The 17,173-nt window shown below is 33.4% G+C and overlaps 1 protein-coding gene across 1 annotated transcript in view; it reads left to right on the forward strand.

Moving 5' to 3' along the window:
- Smp_149020 (lim domain binding protein, putative) overlaps nt 1-16,787 on the forward strand; it is a gene marked incomplete at both ends in the record, with an annotated part of 47,770 nt that extends 30,983 nt beyond the window's left edge. Inside the window, 4 exons of the mRNA XM_018791127.1 lie at nt 6,107-6,783; nt 8,558-9,187; nt 10,995-11,309; nt 16,602-16,787. Of these exons, the coding sequence (XP_018645645.1) occupies nt 6,107-6,783; nt 8,558-9,187; nt 10,995-11,309; nt 16,602-16,787 (1,808 nt within the window). The remainder of the gene's footprint in view (nt 1-6,106; nt 6,784-8,557; nt 9,188-10,994; nt 11,310-16,601) is intronic.
- Between the last annotated feature and the right edge of the window lie 386 nt (nt 16,788-17,173).

The raw sequence follows: 17,173 nt of genomic DNA on the forward strand, positions 1-17,173 counted from the left end.
TTCCTCTTTTCGGCTTCCCTTCCGGATTCCAAGTAAGGGATTGTCTTGTAATGCAGATTGGTGATTTTCTTTAATATATATCCGATCCACTTCCAACGTCTTTTCCTAATTTCCTCTTCAGATAGAAGCTGTTTTGTCCTTTCCAATAAAACGCTGTTACTGATAGTATCCGGCCAGTGAATGTTGAGTATTTTGCGTAGACAACTGTGATTTCTGTATCTTTTGGTATAATTATTATCTTATAGCTTTATTGTTGACTTTTTGAGCGAATTGAATTATTCTCTCCTTTATCTATATGTGAATACAGTACTGTTTTTGTTTATTAGGAACACATTGTTTTATTTGTTAGGTAATCCATTCATATTCTTAACGATTTAATCTCTCACTTTCCTATAGTTCAACTCTAATAGATGTTGTTTTAATTGGCAACCTCATCTGTTGAAGAAAGTATTGTTCAGGAATACTTTATTTATTTTGTACTTATATTTGCTTTGAAAGTACTGCTTTTGTATACTTCGGTACTATTTTGTACACCTTTCTACACCATACACAATTATTGGCAATTATCGCTTTTTGATGTATTCGAACTAAGAAGTGTATGACTAAAGAATCTGTGGCGAGACTATAATATATGGACGACCTTTGAACGAATCTTGGGTGACCTTGAGAAATGTTAACCAATCAGTAAACAGTCAGCATAGAGTAAAAATTTATTATAAGAAAACCAAATAATTAAAGTGGATACACCTCTTTTATATGATCCAAAAACCTGTCAATGTTAGAAAAACGTTCAAAGGTTTCAAAATCGTAATGCATAAGGTAGAGGAAATCATCCATATGGCTCCATAATAGTTGGTCTCTGGAACCATGATAAGGTCACAATAACCCTCTCAGCCTCGACCACATAGCTTCAATATTTTTTATGTGTGCTCCGGCTGTGTAAGTTTATCATTTTTATTATGGATATGTCCACACAACACTCATTATGCAGTTAGCGACAATTATTATCATATGCCTTATTCTCAATCTGGATCGAGCGATAAAGATTCCTATTCTAGCCAACTTCTTCCTTCAACATATATCACATCGAAGGACAACATCACGGTAGTCTGCACAACGTCTACAATTCACTTAATTACCAAAATCACAAATAAAGGAACTTCTTAGTAGTCTCATTCGTTGTTGTCGCTTAATTGTCAAGTCTTCTCAAAAATTCTCTGTAAACCGATCGTACATGAACATCGGGCGCTGAAATTGGCGTCGTGACCTTGAAATCCCTCAAACGCTTCTGATTGGCTCGTCCATAAATCATAGTCTCGCCGAATCCGTCGTTATGAAGATATTGAAATTCCTGAAATTTTTGATCTAACAGTAAGTATTCGTTCGAGTCTAAGCATATAAATATCAAGCGATTTCAATAAATTTTCAGATTGCGCAAATGTGACACCCTAATGTAACAAACATCAGAGTCCAATCCATTGATGTTATATGTTTCACATTAATGACCCCGGTTTTCTCCGCCAAATTTGCCTTGAATGTTTGTCACCAATGTAGAATATTACTTAATATTACTATGATGATGATGACTAGACGGTAATGGCGACTTCAGATGGCAAAGTAATTTGTCACAAACCAATAACACAATAACGAAGGGTCTCAGGAAATTCTATTAAATAATTTCCCAAGACTCAACCAAACATTATATCATTAATTACAGAATTGCGCATCAACTAGGTTTTCTTTTATCAAACTTTTAGCACAACGTTCAGTCCATAAATTTTCAATTTGAACCACTGATTGATTGTTGCTAAATAAAGTGAACCCCCAAACTTTTCGTTCAATTGATCTAGTTTATTATGATATCGTTATCTCTTTCACTATTCAGATACTATTAGATAAATTGTAAAGTTTATGATATATTTGTAAGCTACTTATAAGTAGCATAAGTTATGTGAGTAAAATGTCTTGACGTGAAGATTTATTTTTAGTCTACAACAGGCGCTCAGAAACTTGCAGATCTCGTTTGTTATATTGAGACAATATGAAACAGGAAAGGTTCAACGAGAATCATTCAATGTGGGTTTTATTTTATAATCTGATCTTTTTTTTCGGTTTTTCTGTGGGCTCAGAGATTATATAGTCAATTTGTAGACTTGTATTTCTTCCTACTTTACATTTGAACAATTTCAGAAAACTGGGTAATAGGAATATAGGGACATGTGGTAGAAATAATAAAACTCTTTCGTCAATCAATTAGATCTCATGTTAGCGAAGTAAAGTTGATCGAACATTTACCTGACTTACTTCTGCTAGCCGGTTCTGTTGATATTTTTATCTGGTAAAATAATGAAAGTTTTACTCATAAATCAAATAGATCAGAGGGAGTGAAACTTAAAAAGAAATCATTCTATTAAACGACGAATACACAGTCCCTTCTTATATCTCAAAATGAGGTGTTTCAGCCATTGGAATAAACAAAACTCTCATCTAGATGGTCAATAAATCCTGAATTCGGTCATGAACTGTTACTACTGTAACTGAATAAGATGAAAAAAAGAACTAGATATGCTTCAAATCTCAATAAATAATACTGTTGAACGTATTTGGATTCAGTTTGAATGAATAGAAATAAACAAGAACTTTCCAGAGGTTGCAAAAATACTGCACTCTGTATACAATTAGTATGATAGATGAACTACCTACAACTATAAATCTTTCTTTAAGAGGCATAGAGATTCAAAGACACATCAAAAGAACTTTCAAGGACTAACTAACAACTAGAAAAATCAATAGAATGAAAGAAACAACACTAGAACTAACTGCAGTCAGAAGACAAATGACCTAATGAATCCAAATAAATTTTTTTTTCGGGAAACGTTTAAGAATATTTGAATAGACTTAACAATCAGGTCGTGAATCTATTCGGTGAGAATATTTTCGAATTGCTTCACAACATGTCACATTAATTATTATTACAGGAGTTATTTAATCAGGTTTTACGTGTTTTAATCAATTTCGAAAGTTAGACATTAACACCATTGGATGCCAGCTCAGTGGTCTAGTGGTTAAGCGCTGTGGTGCGAGACTGGTAGGTCCTGTATTCGTATCTCGTGAGGCGGGATCGTGGATGCGCACTGCTGAGGAGTCCTACAATAGGACGAAACGACCGTCCAGTGCTTTCAGGTTTACCATGGTGGTCTAGCTTTAATTGACTCATGAGTTCAACTATATAAAATTACTAAAACATCCACAAAACCCCCTCCTAATTTAGAATAGTGTTTGTATAAAATTTTCATTATCATCATTTTTAAAGTTATTTTCTATTAGATTCATTAAAATTTCATTTATTAAAACGAAATAATTCGAATCATTGATCAGTAATTTGTTTCATTTCAATATACACAAGAGACAAAGCATAATCCTCAAATATAACACGGAGAACACCAGCACAATCACACTTAATGGAGAAGAACTCTGGAAGATGTTTAAAGTTTCACGTATCTGAGTAGCACCCTCGATGAATAAGGAGGAACTGACGCAGACGTAAAGGTGAGGTTTAGCGAATCAAGGACAGAATTCCTACAATTGAAGAACATATGGAACTCAAAACAACTTTCAACTAATATCGAAGTCAGAATCTTCAATACGAATGTCAAAACAGTCCTACTGTATGGAGCTAAAACTCGGAGAACTAACATAGCCGTCATCAAAATGGTAAAAGTACTTATGAACAGTTGTCTAGGCAAAATACTCAACATTCACTGGCCGGATGCTATCAGTAACAGCCTACTGTGAGAGATAACAAACCAGCTTCGAACTGAGTAGGAAATTAGGAAAAGATGTTGAAAATGGATAAAACACACATTGAGGAAATTACCAAACTGCATCACGAGGCAAGCTCTAACTTGGAATGGTGAAGGGATACGAAAAAGAGGAAGGCCGAAGAACACACTGTATCGGGAATGGGAGGCAGACATGAGAAGAATAAATAGTAACTGTAAACAACTGGAAAGCATTGTCCAGGACAGAGTTGGATGGCGAGTGCTGGTGAGCGGCCTATGCTACTACATGAGGAGTAACAGGCAGAATTAAGTAATTTGTTTTAACACATAATAAGAAAAAAGCGTATTTCTTGATTAAATATTTAAATTCAAATGGAAGTAATTAAATCTTACTTTTATTTACGTAATAATAATATTAGTAATCAAAGTATTTTTCCTTGATGTATTAAAAAAACTAACCTTCATCACATTGGAATGGTTCCTGAAAATGAATTGGTACATGAAAAATGCACAACTTATTGTTTATTGATTAGTAACCAACGTCATGTTTACTTTATCCTTTACTGGCGATCGAATTCTGTTGACTGAATAACAATGTGACAACTAGTCCAAGTAACTGAGCATCATATGTAGTATGATTAGATTCTAGATGGTTGAAAGTAGTCCGGAGGTAGCCTTGAATTGATCTTCATTTTGTTCTTATTGGCAGTCATCAGAAAGGTGTACCTTCAATCTCAGATTTTTGGCCGTGTTAGAATTTGATCCTTTGGAGTCTGTTGGCACTAAAAGACTAAACAAGAGTGATATTAGTCACTAATTAGTGATCGGTTAACCGTTAACATCACAGTCTTACAGGAAGTTAGTCATAACCCGAAAAGCTCAACAGTAACGTCTCAGACAGTGAAACTTAGCGACTGGATAAAATTCCACAGTGAGCATGAGTCACCTTAAGATTACGGCTATTATTTACTGTGAACCAGTCCTAAGTCTCACGAAACCTAGGTCGAGCAGGGTTTCTTGTTGACTATCTCCAAGTACCTATCATAAGGCAAACGTTTTTCTGTTTAATAAAACTATTTTATGTTAGTCCATTTCCACAATACATGGTAAATCGAAAATGTACAATAGCACTGAAACAACCACCTTCTTATTGTTCAATTACTGGTCAGATTTCGATACACTGATTATTCGATATAACAATTGAATTATGTTATATCGATTGAGTGCGTTCTTGCCCAGTTGATACATATGAACGTGCTGATTCCCGCCAATGAGAGAGGAGTGAATTATGGATCAGAGAAATGATACACAAAAGCCATATGAGCAGTCTCGAGTACTTATCAGTCGTGCTTTCTGTCTAGCCCAGTCAGTTAATTCCAGAACACCAATAACAGCCTCTGTAGTATGAATCCTTATTCTCAAACATACTGCGTTTATATACCAATCAGAATGACCACATCGCACCATAAAATAGAAAATAACATTTGTACAAGATTTGGCCAAATGTGGCTATGAATAGGGGGGATAGTAATTGATGGACTAGGGATAACTCGAGAATGGTAAATCGTATAATAATAATCTATAGGTCAAAATAAAGCTCATAATAAAAGGAACATAAATATAAATAGTTTAGTTACTTAACAATTATACAATAGGAAATATACATATCATATTGGTCCATAAATAGTCCTCAAAGTTACCATTCATAATTCTCCACGGGATATAACAGATTAGAACAGTATAGATTTGATCTGATTTAATTGTTAAACACTATACATTTCTTTGATAATCTTGATTTTTATTATTACTTTGAAGAAGTCCAGACAAGTTTGTTGGACGAAACTTTGGAATAATTTAACTTTCAAATATTATTTTCACATATAATAACTTCTCTAGACTTGGAGCCCAATTTTTAACAAACGATTTGTTCTAATATTGACAAATATTCGATTATATAAGGTTTATATTGTTTATATTAGTTTACATAGTAATTGAGCATATATATCAAATGACCTTAAAGGTCAAATAAACAAACCCGTTGATGAAATCAGCTTATCATTATCATTATTATTGTTTATTCAGTTTATATTTTCAGTTTGACGCGAAATTCAAAATCTTTGACCAGTTCGAAAAAACAAAAACTCAAATTCAAAAGTGAAAATAATTTGTAAACAAGAAAATGGATTCAGTATATTCGAACAAAGAAATGATAGACAATTTCATTGAAGATTATGATGATAACAACGGTATTAATGACTCCGCCACTGCTACTACTCCTGATGATGAGGAGGAGGAGAAGGAGGAGAAAGACGAGGAAGACAAAGACAATGATGTAAATTTTATACAACAACTTGGTATTGAACTACAAAAACGTATTGGTATATTACCTAAAGTTGAATTACTCACAATAATCTTAACTAATAAACCTAAGAAATTCATAAGAATCTTATGTGTTAAACCAAAATCTTATTCAGAAATATCACGTACAATAAGAGCAGCTAGAACAATGAAGTTAATGATTCGAGCCTGTGGTCATTTATCATCTTATAATTCAATCTTATACGGTACAGAACATACTGTCCTAATTGATTGTGTTAATTTATCCGATTCACCAAGGATTGAATTTGTTAATATCAAATGTAAAACTACTGGAAAGGAGATCCAAGGATTAAAATTGCTATCATGTGTTACTATAAATGAATTAATTCATTATCAAATTAATCATAATATTGAAATTAATCAATATGTTGATACATATTCAATACAAGATACCATTGTTGGATCAATTCTATCTACACAACCAGGTATTATTGGTCCATCTGGTTCTGCGTATGGTGGTTGTTTAACTGATGAAGTCATTGCTATACGTATAGTTAATTGTTATGGTGATTTAATTGAATATTCAAATGAAAAAGAAATAATGGCAGCTGTTTCAAATTTAGGTTTATTAGGTGTTGTATATGATGTAACACTTAGGTATACTCCAATTACATTAACAAAGGTGAGTAATTTTCATAGTTATATATTTTACTAGTAGTGTTGCATTAAATATTATAACTATGTAGGGTTTGAGATAGCTACCTATCAATGACATTAAAGATAGTTGTGTAATATCACAAATCAATAGACTGCAAAGAACGTAAACTTGATCTATTGAGGGTGACTGGTTGGTTTTTCAGTATAAGCATTACTACAGACAATATGGAGTTAGAACAATCCAAATAGTGTTTGGTTAAGCTTTTCACTTTCACAGTAGCAACTCTAGTTTTTCTGTAGATCATGTCTTCACGAAGTAGGACTAATCAGACGTAGAAAATATCGACCATCTTTCATACGGTACCTCTCTTTGCATTATATAGTTTCATGTCATCATTAAATGTTGGTTAGATAGATATACATTAATATAGACCATGGTTATTAACCTTTTAGTTTAGTTGAATCAAATAGCATGATTTATTTACTCGTATAGTCATTATGGGATATCAACAGACAAATCGTATTATTGGTATAAGAGTTTGTGGAGATTGTTTAATTTTATATTTTACGTCACGAACTGATCTTAGTTAGACAGCGACAGGAAACCGGTAGGCCCTGGGTAGGTACTTCATCCTGGTATGAAACTTCTCAGTAATGAACATCCGCCAGTGATTGGATCCAGAACCTTTTGGTCTCACTGCAAGTTCTAGACCTTTGGACTATTGAATTGTTACCCAATTGTTTAGATATCTATTCGAGGTCAGTCCGTGATGTAAACAATAAGATTCAACAATCTGAACAAAATGTTTACGCTAGTAGTAATCACGTTTTCACTAGTGACTAGTTTCGGAAGGGAATTCCAGGAGTTCTAGTTAGAATCTGTTACCACTGCACTTCAGCCGTATGTGCTGTAAGGAAATTGTAGTGAACAAGAACACAAGTGGGAAAATTCTACTGTATTTGAACACAAAATTACAGGATCTATTTATAAAACCTGAGAACCATAAAGTAAATACTTAAATTGCAAAATGTCAATCAATGTCTCAAACTTGACGGTTCCTTTTGCAAATGTCGATCAATCGTTCCAAACCTCACTGTTCCCCCATTTCCACAGCAATCATTCACTGTTCGCGTTCCCTTTTCTTCGATCTTCTTGACCTTCTGCTGCCAGGTATTTCACTTTTGATTGATGATACATACTATTTATATCTGTCAACATCAGTAGCACACACCACAGAATTACCCACCGATGAAATTGGAAGATGGTTGGGCTATATCGCGAATCGATTGAAAATAAATGCATAAATCGTTTGATAACGACTTAGTGATTTAAATGTTGAACATTTGCCACGAGACCTGATGATTGCGGACTCGGTCCTAGTTGTGGTCATGGTGATGAACATCTGATAAGTCCCATTCTAGGACGAAACAACCATCAAGTACTTACTAATTTTTTAATGGTTGTCGAAAGAGCTCCCGTTTATGATATAAACTGTAAAAATCCATCCTACTGATAAGCAGATAAATCCTATTATTTTGTTCACTTGAAAACATAATCATATTCCAAATAAAATACAATGAATACAATAAAGTGATATACTGGGTAGAATTACATTCTGTAGGTCAAATAAACATTAAATCCGATTCGATATTTAATATTCTACTCATTCTATTCACTGGATTATACGTAGTTTCTTAAAAATGAATAACTTTCACTATTTATTTGGTAAATTGATACTTTCCCAAGTTGGAAAGTATCCCTCTTCATAATGTCGTTTTTGTTTAAAATTTCTATTCAGGTGAATTATCAATTTTACAAATGGTCGGATCTATTGAACATCGAGAATAATATACTCAAGGATGCTATAACTACTAATCAATCTATTGAAATAATCTATTTACCATATAATAGTTGTCGTACTCTCTCTAGCACTAATGACAATAATGATATTCCTACTGATGCTGTTGTCGATAATGGTAATGATGTTGACGATAACCATATAGATGGATTAATGGATTTACAAAGTTGGAATATTGAAGAAGATGAATTATTGTTACGTACAACTAAACGTCTTTCACAAGATATTTATGATAATTATATTACTGTTGACATAAGAAATAATAGTCACAGTAATAATAATATTAATGATAATGATCCTTCAATCTGTTATGACTCTGATCCACAACAATTTGTTTATTTGTTAGATCAAGTATTTGGACCATCTAGTGAAGAATTGATCGAACAACCGGATAATACACCAAAATTATTGAAAAGAGCACATCATTATTTAAAGTGTAAATATTGTCCAAAACCGACGATTATTCAATATACACCATGGGCATTAAATTCATTTGGTAAATTTAAGGAACCACTTAGAATATTGAAATTTACTATGGAAACAGATCCTGAATTAAATCGATTCACATTAGTAAGTGATATGCTTAGAAGTATATTGACTTATATATCCAGTAAGTGAATAAACAGTGTAAAAATGTCCAGCTTGGTTTTGACTGAATGTGTAATGTATTGATTGATAAATAAAATATTAAAAAACTGTAGATGACCAATGTAGATGATCTGTGTCGAATGATTGGGAACCTACTTGCGTTAGACAGAAATGATGTGACCGACCAGCTAATGTCGAAGTCACGCCCCCCCCCCGGTTAGTATCTACCCTGGATTACCCTTTCGTTGTATCCAGGTATTATGGCTACTTAGTTGACCGTACAACACAAATGAAATTATTACAGAAAAATATATTAGCAAGAATAGGTACAAGAAACAAAGTCCTACCACCACTGCATGAGCCAGTGCATGACGTACAATTAACTGATGTGCGTTGGTTTTATTTGACCTTGACGAGGATCGATGAACTGTTCGATATTCAGTGACCCGACTCCGGGATGATTTGGCTAGGGCTCAGTAAAATTTCACTGGCCCTAAAAAAACTAATAAGCTAAGATGTATGATCTATCGTTTCCGCGAAACTAGAAGCAAATGGGTTAGGTCTCATTAATAGCTCTTCAATATCTCTCGGTTACTTATTATACTCCAATAGGTATCAGTTTGCAATGGAGTCAAAGCGTCAAGTGATGCAAAAATTTCTAAAAGACGCACTAGCAAAAATATAATATGTTTGTTTACTCCATCAAACTCCACTACTTATAAGGCTGTGAGAATTCCGTTGAAGGATCACTAGCAGTGTAAATACACTTGATTGGTAAAACTTACATTGATAGGTGATTTTACAAAACTCTACAATTAATAAGTTAAATTTATATTCAAATCATGAATTGTAATTATTGTGGAACTTTACTCAATATGTAAGAGTCGCAGAATCTAATGGCGAATCAATGTGCAATTATTACATTATTGATGAGCCAACAAATATGTATTCAAGGTTTAACTAAGTAATTCTCTTCGGGAAATCTCACAAAATGTATTTGCTAAGATGATTTCTTTTCATTTGTAACAACACTGGGATCCAGGTACGGCCAGATGATAAGTCAGTGATAAAGATGAACTTATGTTCCAGATTTTACTGCTACCTAGACGTGATCCAAATAGATTATTACTTCCAGGAACTATTCAACTGGTTAACGACCATTCTTTATTTGGTCACGATTCTTATAAAATTAACAAAAGAATTATATCCAAAGGTCATTAACAGTACCATGAAGTAGCTTCTGGGAGATAGAAGAAACCCCATTTGACTGACTTTGAGTGATGGTTGTTTCAGTCTGCAAGAAATAATATATACCTACTTGTGATAACCACAAAGAAGTCGCTTTGATTAATGCTTTGTCTATCTTTAGTAGTTAATTGAGACATGTAGACAGAAAACGAGGGAGAAATTAAGACAGTTGTGATTAAATTTGCACACAATGTTTGGGTTTTCAAACATAGGCGTACTTGCAAACCTCCCATCTATAGTTTATTTCTTGAATCTATCAAAAGAAAAGGTTTTACGGCATTGCTTGATATTAAAAGGTGTTATAAAGGAGTACAAAAACTTTCTAAAGACTCTTAAAACAAAAAAAACTGTCCAATCAGACCGTTATCAGAAGTGGCTACATAAAGTATCGTTCATCAAGGTTACTCTCTATACTCCTTTTTATTTGCCTTCATCACAGATGTTCTCCAGTTTACATCTTTTTCCTATTGTCTATTATGTGCGTTACTCATCGGTTCTTTTCTCTTCTTTTCTGACATTATTTTACAAATCCCATATTCAGGCGATTCATACAATCTTAGACATACTTCATAAGTTAGCCAACGATGATTTGCCAAATTATTCAGTTAATCTTGGTCTACGAATACAATTTACATGTGGTACTAACAATGGTCATCTATTAGGTGTTGGTTTAGAAAGTGATGAACCAAAATTAGATCGAAAAAATTTACTTTTAGCACATATCACGTTTATGGGTTTAACAGGAAATGGACCAAACAAACTATGGAATGATGCAGCTAAACAAATTAATTTAACTATGTTAACTAAAATACCGACTTGTATGCCACAATGGAAAACAGAATGGCATGTTAAACAGGTAAGATTTTGTTAAATATTATATGAGGCTTATATTTTAGTGATAATTTCCTAGATTAAGACTCTCTGTTAGTGGATAGTAATGAATCTAGGTGGAATTGAATTCAGAATTCTTAAATATCTTGACGAGTCCAATTTAACTGAACCTTGAGACTTATACGTTACACATATATTCGAGTCCACCTCAGTGGTATCACAAATCCTAATGTAGTGTGTATGTACCTCTTGACTGAAAATATACTTGTACTTGTTAATCGAGTCGAATACTTAAGTTCCTATACGTAAGCAGATAGTTTATCGATGGACTGTGTGACAAATTTTTACATATTTTTCTTCATAAACTATTCATTGAAACCCCGTGTAAATATAGCACCGGACACTTCTTCACGTAATCCATTGTTTTTCTATACAGAGTAGCAACTAATATGTCATCAACATTTGCCACAAATCTATTATTCCTTTCGGCAGCTTGGTAAGTCTTGCATATGATTAAAGTGATTTTTCAAAAGAAAATGAAGTTAAGCAAAGATGAATAGTGACTAGCAGTGGAATCCAGTTTGACGCGCGTTTCGTCCTATTTGGGACTCGTCAGCTGGATGTACCTGCATCTCAGTATTGATGTAGGCTATATCGAGGCAATACGCACAGTATGCACATATGCCAATTAGAGACTGACCAGTTGCAGTCCTAAAAACATCAATGGGAAGATCCTAACAAACAATACTAAGTAAATTTGAAAATGAAGTTAGTTCAAGATTTATTATGAAATGAATAGTATTAAACAGTCGTCTTAACACCATTTGGAACAAATTTTTTATTCTATACCAGATAAAGTTCATAGCTCACAGGTTTAATATCTTAATGCAATCATGAGAGAAGCGAAACCTGAAAGTCCTGAATTCTACTGTGAGTGTAATTGTAAAAGCACACTGTTGATTAGTTCTAAAGCAGAACAAAACAATTGTCATGATTACCAATACTTTCCCAACTAAAGTCATTTCTTGATGACAACATCATCTTTGAATTTTTTCAAAGTTAACCTATTGAAATTTGTACAATTATTATATCACTCAGATATAAACATGGGTTCAGAAAAAATATCTAAGGGGTTACGTTTAACATGGAATGGAGAAATGTTGAATTGTATGTTAATATCTAAATTTAATCGTTGAAAGTATAAGTTGATGTTTGCTAGACCACCATTGAAAACCTGGAAACACTGCACGTCAATCTTGTCCTAGTCTGTGACTCCTCAACAGTGCGCATCCGCGATCCCTCATGTGTGACTCAAATCCAGAACCTCCGGTCTCTCACGCTAACGCTTAACCTCTAGACCACTGATCCGTCATCCAATGGACTTTATGTCTAACTTCAATCAATCCATGATCGTGGATATACAATACTGAGGAGTCCCATACAAGAACGAAACGACCGTTCAGTGCTTTCAGGTTTTCAATGGTGGTCTAGCTTACATCGACTCATAAATTCAACTAATAAAAACACTACAATCTCCACAAACCTTCATTCTAATATCTAATTGTTTTCTTTTTTTCTTATTAAGTTAAAAAACTGTCTCCAAAAGTCCTAATCCAATACTTTTATATTCCCAATCCTTCCGGTTTATATGTAATTGGTTTATCTTACAACCGGTAGATATTAAATTTTGTTACATTTATTACAACTGTATTAAATTGGATGAACTGCCTACAGCCATAGACACACACACGCACACGTAAAAACACAAACATACAAAAACATTTCCAGAAGGGGGTTTTGTGGAGATTTTAGTAATTTTATATGGTTGAAATTATGAGTCAATTGAAGTTAGACATTAACACTGTTGGATGCTGGCTCAGTGGTCTAGTGGTTAAGCGCTTACGCGCGAGGTCCTGGGTTCGAATCTCACGAGGAGGGATCATGGGTGCGCACAGGTGAGGAGTCCCACAATAGAACGAAACGGCCGTCCAGTACTTCCAGGTTTTCCATGGTGGTCTAGCTTCAATTGACTCATGATTTCAACAATATAAAAATACAAAAACATTTCCAAATTTATGATGATGCTGAGAAAAATAAGATCCTACATCATTTAAATTCGTTATAAATTTGTCTTATTACCTCAGTAATTAACCATTTTATGATCGAACTAATAAAAGTGCTACAATGATTGTGATCCGTTGAAATAAACGATCAATGACATTGACAAATATTCACAATTGAATAAAAACATGTTGATAGTTTGGTCCCAGCTTTTTCAAGGATAAGCTTGGACCAAATTACCAGGCTAAACGTTGGATGTAGATAGTTTACTTAAATAATTCTTATTTAATAAATGAATGAGAGTTAATTAATTTGGAAATTATTACTCCTCACAAAAATCGATTATACTGTAAGTTCCTTTATAGAAAATATAAAGAAAATTGATCAGCTGTTTCTATCCAAATCGTTAGTTTCATAAACTTACTTACGCCTGTTATCCCTCATGGAGGAGCATAGGCCACCTACCAGCATTCTTCATAGAACTCCGTCCTAGGCAAAGTTAGTTAAAATAGTGTATTTTATGAGTAAAAATATAGTGACCAGTGAGGTTATCGAAATAATAATAATATTCATCAGAAGATGATCGAATACATCGATTGACGTTATTATTTCATAGATCATGTGATTAAAATTAACACCGGATTAATCGAAGAACACAATATATATGAATGATCAGAAGGGGTTTTGTGGAGATTTCAATATTTTCATAGTTGAAATCATGAGTCAATTGAAGCTAGACCATCAAGGAAAACCTGGAAGCACTGGACGGCCGTTGTGGGAGTCCTCAGCAGTGCCCATATATGAATGAATTAAACCTGATTAGCGCAATTAAGGGCTGATATAGAAATTAGAGAATTTTACAATTATTAAGATCAATTATTAATTAAGTATAAATGAAAAAAGTGAGGTGGGACAACTGAAAGAATTGGAAGTGTAGTGAAAAAGTGTAATTATTCGGCAATGAAGCATAAATCTATTTTTGCTTATAATCATAATCCAGTTACGATTCTCAATAACCTTCATTTTTAACTTCAGTCAATTTATGATCTATCATTATTCTTATTTGATTATTCTCTTGATCTGAGGTTAAGTCATGATAAAAATTACAATTTCAATCAAACAATCAACACAAATCCCTTTTTTCTTTTGTTTACTTTACATCAAACATTAGATGAAATAATAATATTGTACAGGTCATGGTGGAGAAGATTTGTAGCTCAGGTGGATGATTTTGATGGAGTTTTGTTCTCTGAACTGGTTGGTTTGGTGGTGGAGCTTTCGTCGTCCTTCTGAACGACATCATCAGCACAAACTTCGGGTAGAAGTGAAGTGTTTAAATTTTTCCACATATGGTTCACAGCTTGTCCTGTGCACCTCGATATTGTGTTGGTTAGAAGCAAGGATAGAGTTTCTTTTGCTAAGCTTGGTTCAATTGAAATGAATAGCGCCGTTACGTCGAAAGATATCATTAGCTCGTCGTCGTTGATTTGAATGTTCTTAATCTGATCAAGGAATAGTATGGTGGATTTGATGGAATGGTTCGACGAACCCACTAAATGTTTCTCTATTCTTGAGATTTCTCTTGACAAATTGTACGTTAGTGTTCCCGTTAGTGCTACAACATCAAGGTGCACAAGACAAGCTGTGAACCACATGTGGAGAAATTCAAACACTTCACTTCTACTCGAAGTTTGCGTTAATGATGTCCTTCAGAAGGACGATGAAAGCTCCACGACCAAACCATCCAGCTCAGAGAACAAAACTCCATCAAAAAAAAACAAATTGTACAAGTCAATTTAAAACTATTTAACAAATAATGGTACATCATTGTTTTTAAGATTTACAAATTTTTGAATAAAATAGACTTGACATCTATAAATTTGACACCTATATTCTGTAGAAAACGAATCGACATATATGTAAGGTCATCTAAGGTCACTACTAGTTACAGAAGCACAAGACACATACAAATATAGATAGATAGATATAGATGAATGCGGGTTTATGAGTTCTGTTTTTGTTTAACATTCTCTAAATAATATTTGTCGAATCAATGAGTGTTGTCTAAGAAAGTTGAGAAGAATTCCTTCCTTCCTTTGTTTATCAAATATTTGTTTAGGAATGTTAGAAAGGCTGAACAAATGAAAAAAACTATAAAGGTAGATTTGAGAATCCTTCATCGATCAGTTTCCATCTCTTAAAAGGTTTTTAATTATTGAGATTAAATTTATCGAGAGTAATCAATATTGATGAATTGATCAAATGAGAAAGGTATTATAGATGATTACTGATAACAGTGGATAATAGTGGTCCTTTACCATTCAGTTTTGATATAACAATGAAACTCATTTTTATATTCACCAAGGTTCCATTCGTTGTGAATGTGGACAGGTGGTAGAAGTAGCCAATAGTATGTATAGTTATTCTTCCTAATTTTTACATTCTCATTTAACTGAAAAAAAAACATATAAACGAAGTACCTGAGGTGATTTCTGGCTTACTGCTACAAGTGAACTGCAACCATAAAAGTGCGGAACGTTTCTTCTGGTACTTAAAGAGTAAATCATCCTGGTTCTTTAAGTTAATTAGATATGGTTCAGTAAATAGTCACAGTTGAGTTCGTTTTGCAAGTTTTAGAAATACAGCATGCACCATATGGTAGGGGATTCCAGAGGTTATTAATATCTGATACCGGGTTTGGGACGTAGTTCAAATATTAAAAGTTTCAACATGTAAGTTGGAGTGGAACTTAAAGAGATCGAAAATAAGATTTCATTGGGGTGTGCATTGGGGTGAAGTTTGAATTCACTTAGTATTGTTTATTTGAATCTTCCCATTGATGTTTAGGACTGCAACTGGTCAGTCTCTTATGGCTATCAGGACTCATTAGCTGAGTGGATAACACGATGGCGTTTGAAGCGAAAGGTACTGGGTTTGATTTCCCGAGTGAACATCAACTCTGAGATGCAGGTACATCCACCTGACGAGTCCCAAATAGGACGAAGTGACGCGCGTCCTGGATTCCACTGTTAGCCACTATCCATCTTTGCTAACAATCTAAAGTAGTTGTTTACAAAATGTTTTCTTTTTAATCTACAAAAGTCCTTGAAATGAAATTACGTCATTTCAAAGTTGAAAGATATTGATAGACTATTGCTTGAAAATTGAATGTTACCCTCGTTTCATGACATTAAACTCTACTAAATTTTTTTTGTGTTTCCTTTTTTTTTCTTTTCATTACCATGACTACTTAAAGATTTTACTCAATAAATTTCGTGAAGCATTAAAACAAACCGCTGAACCATTGAAACAATTAATTACTATAGCTGATCGTGATGGAATGTTTTTAAATAAATATTTAGCATCCATTTTTTATTCAAAATCAACATTCTATCAGAAATTATATGAATCTCAAAGAAATGATTACTTGGTAACTATTTAAAAAAACAACAACATACATCCATGCACATATACACGTAACGTTTGATTTAAAAAGGGCCTTGACAACTAAAAAAAACTGAATACAAGTATCCCTATTATTGAATATTGAACATTTGTTTATGATAATCACATATCAATTTGGGGAAAAACAAGAAGAAGAAGATTTAAACAAATCATAAATGAATATTGTTAAAGTTTTTAAATTTGAATGTAACCACAAAATTGTATTCCTTTTTTTATATTTTACATAAATTTGAAGAATTGAACCCTTCAAAATTTCTTAATTTATTTGTTTAAACTTGTTATAGCTTGTGGCCGAGTGGATGCCCAGTTAATGTATGACGTGATAAGACCGCTAATCAGAGAGCAGCGAATTATCGATTGGAA

The sequence above is a fragment of the Schistosoma mansoni genome, assembly GCF_000237925.1.
Source record: "Schistosoma mansoni, WGS project CABG00000000 data, chromosome 4 unplaced supercontig 0032, strain Puerto Rico, whole genome shotgun sequence".
Classification (NCBI taxonomy): domain Eukaryota; kingdom Metazoa; phylum Platyhelminthes; class Trematoda; order Strigeidida; family Schistosomatidae; genus Schistosoma; species Schistosoma mansoni.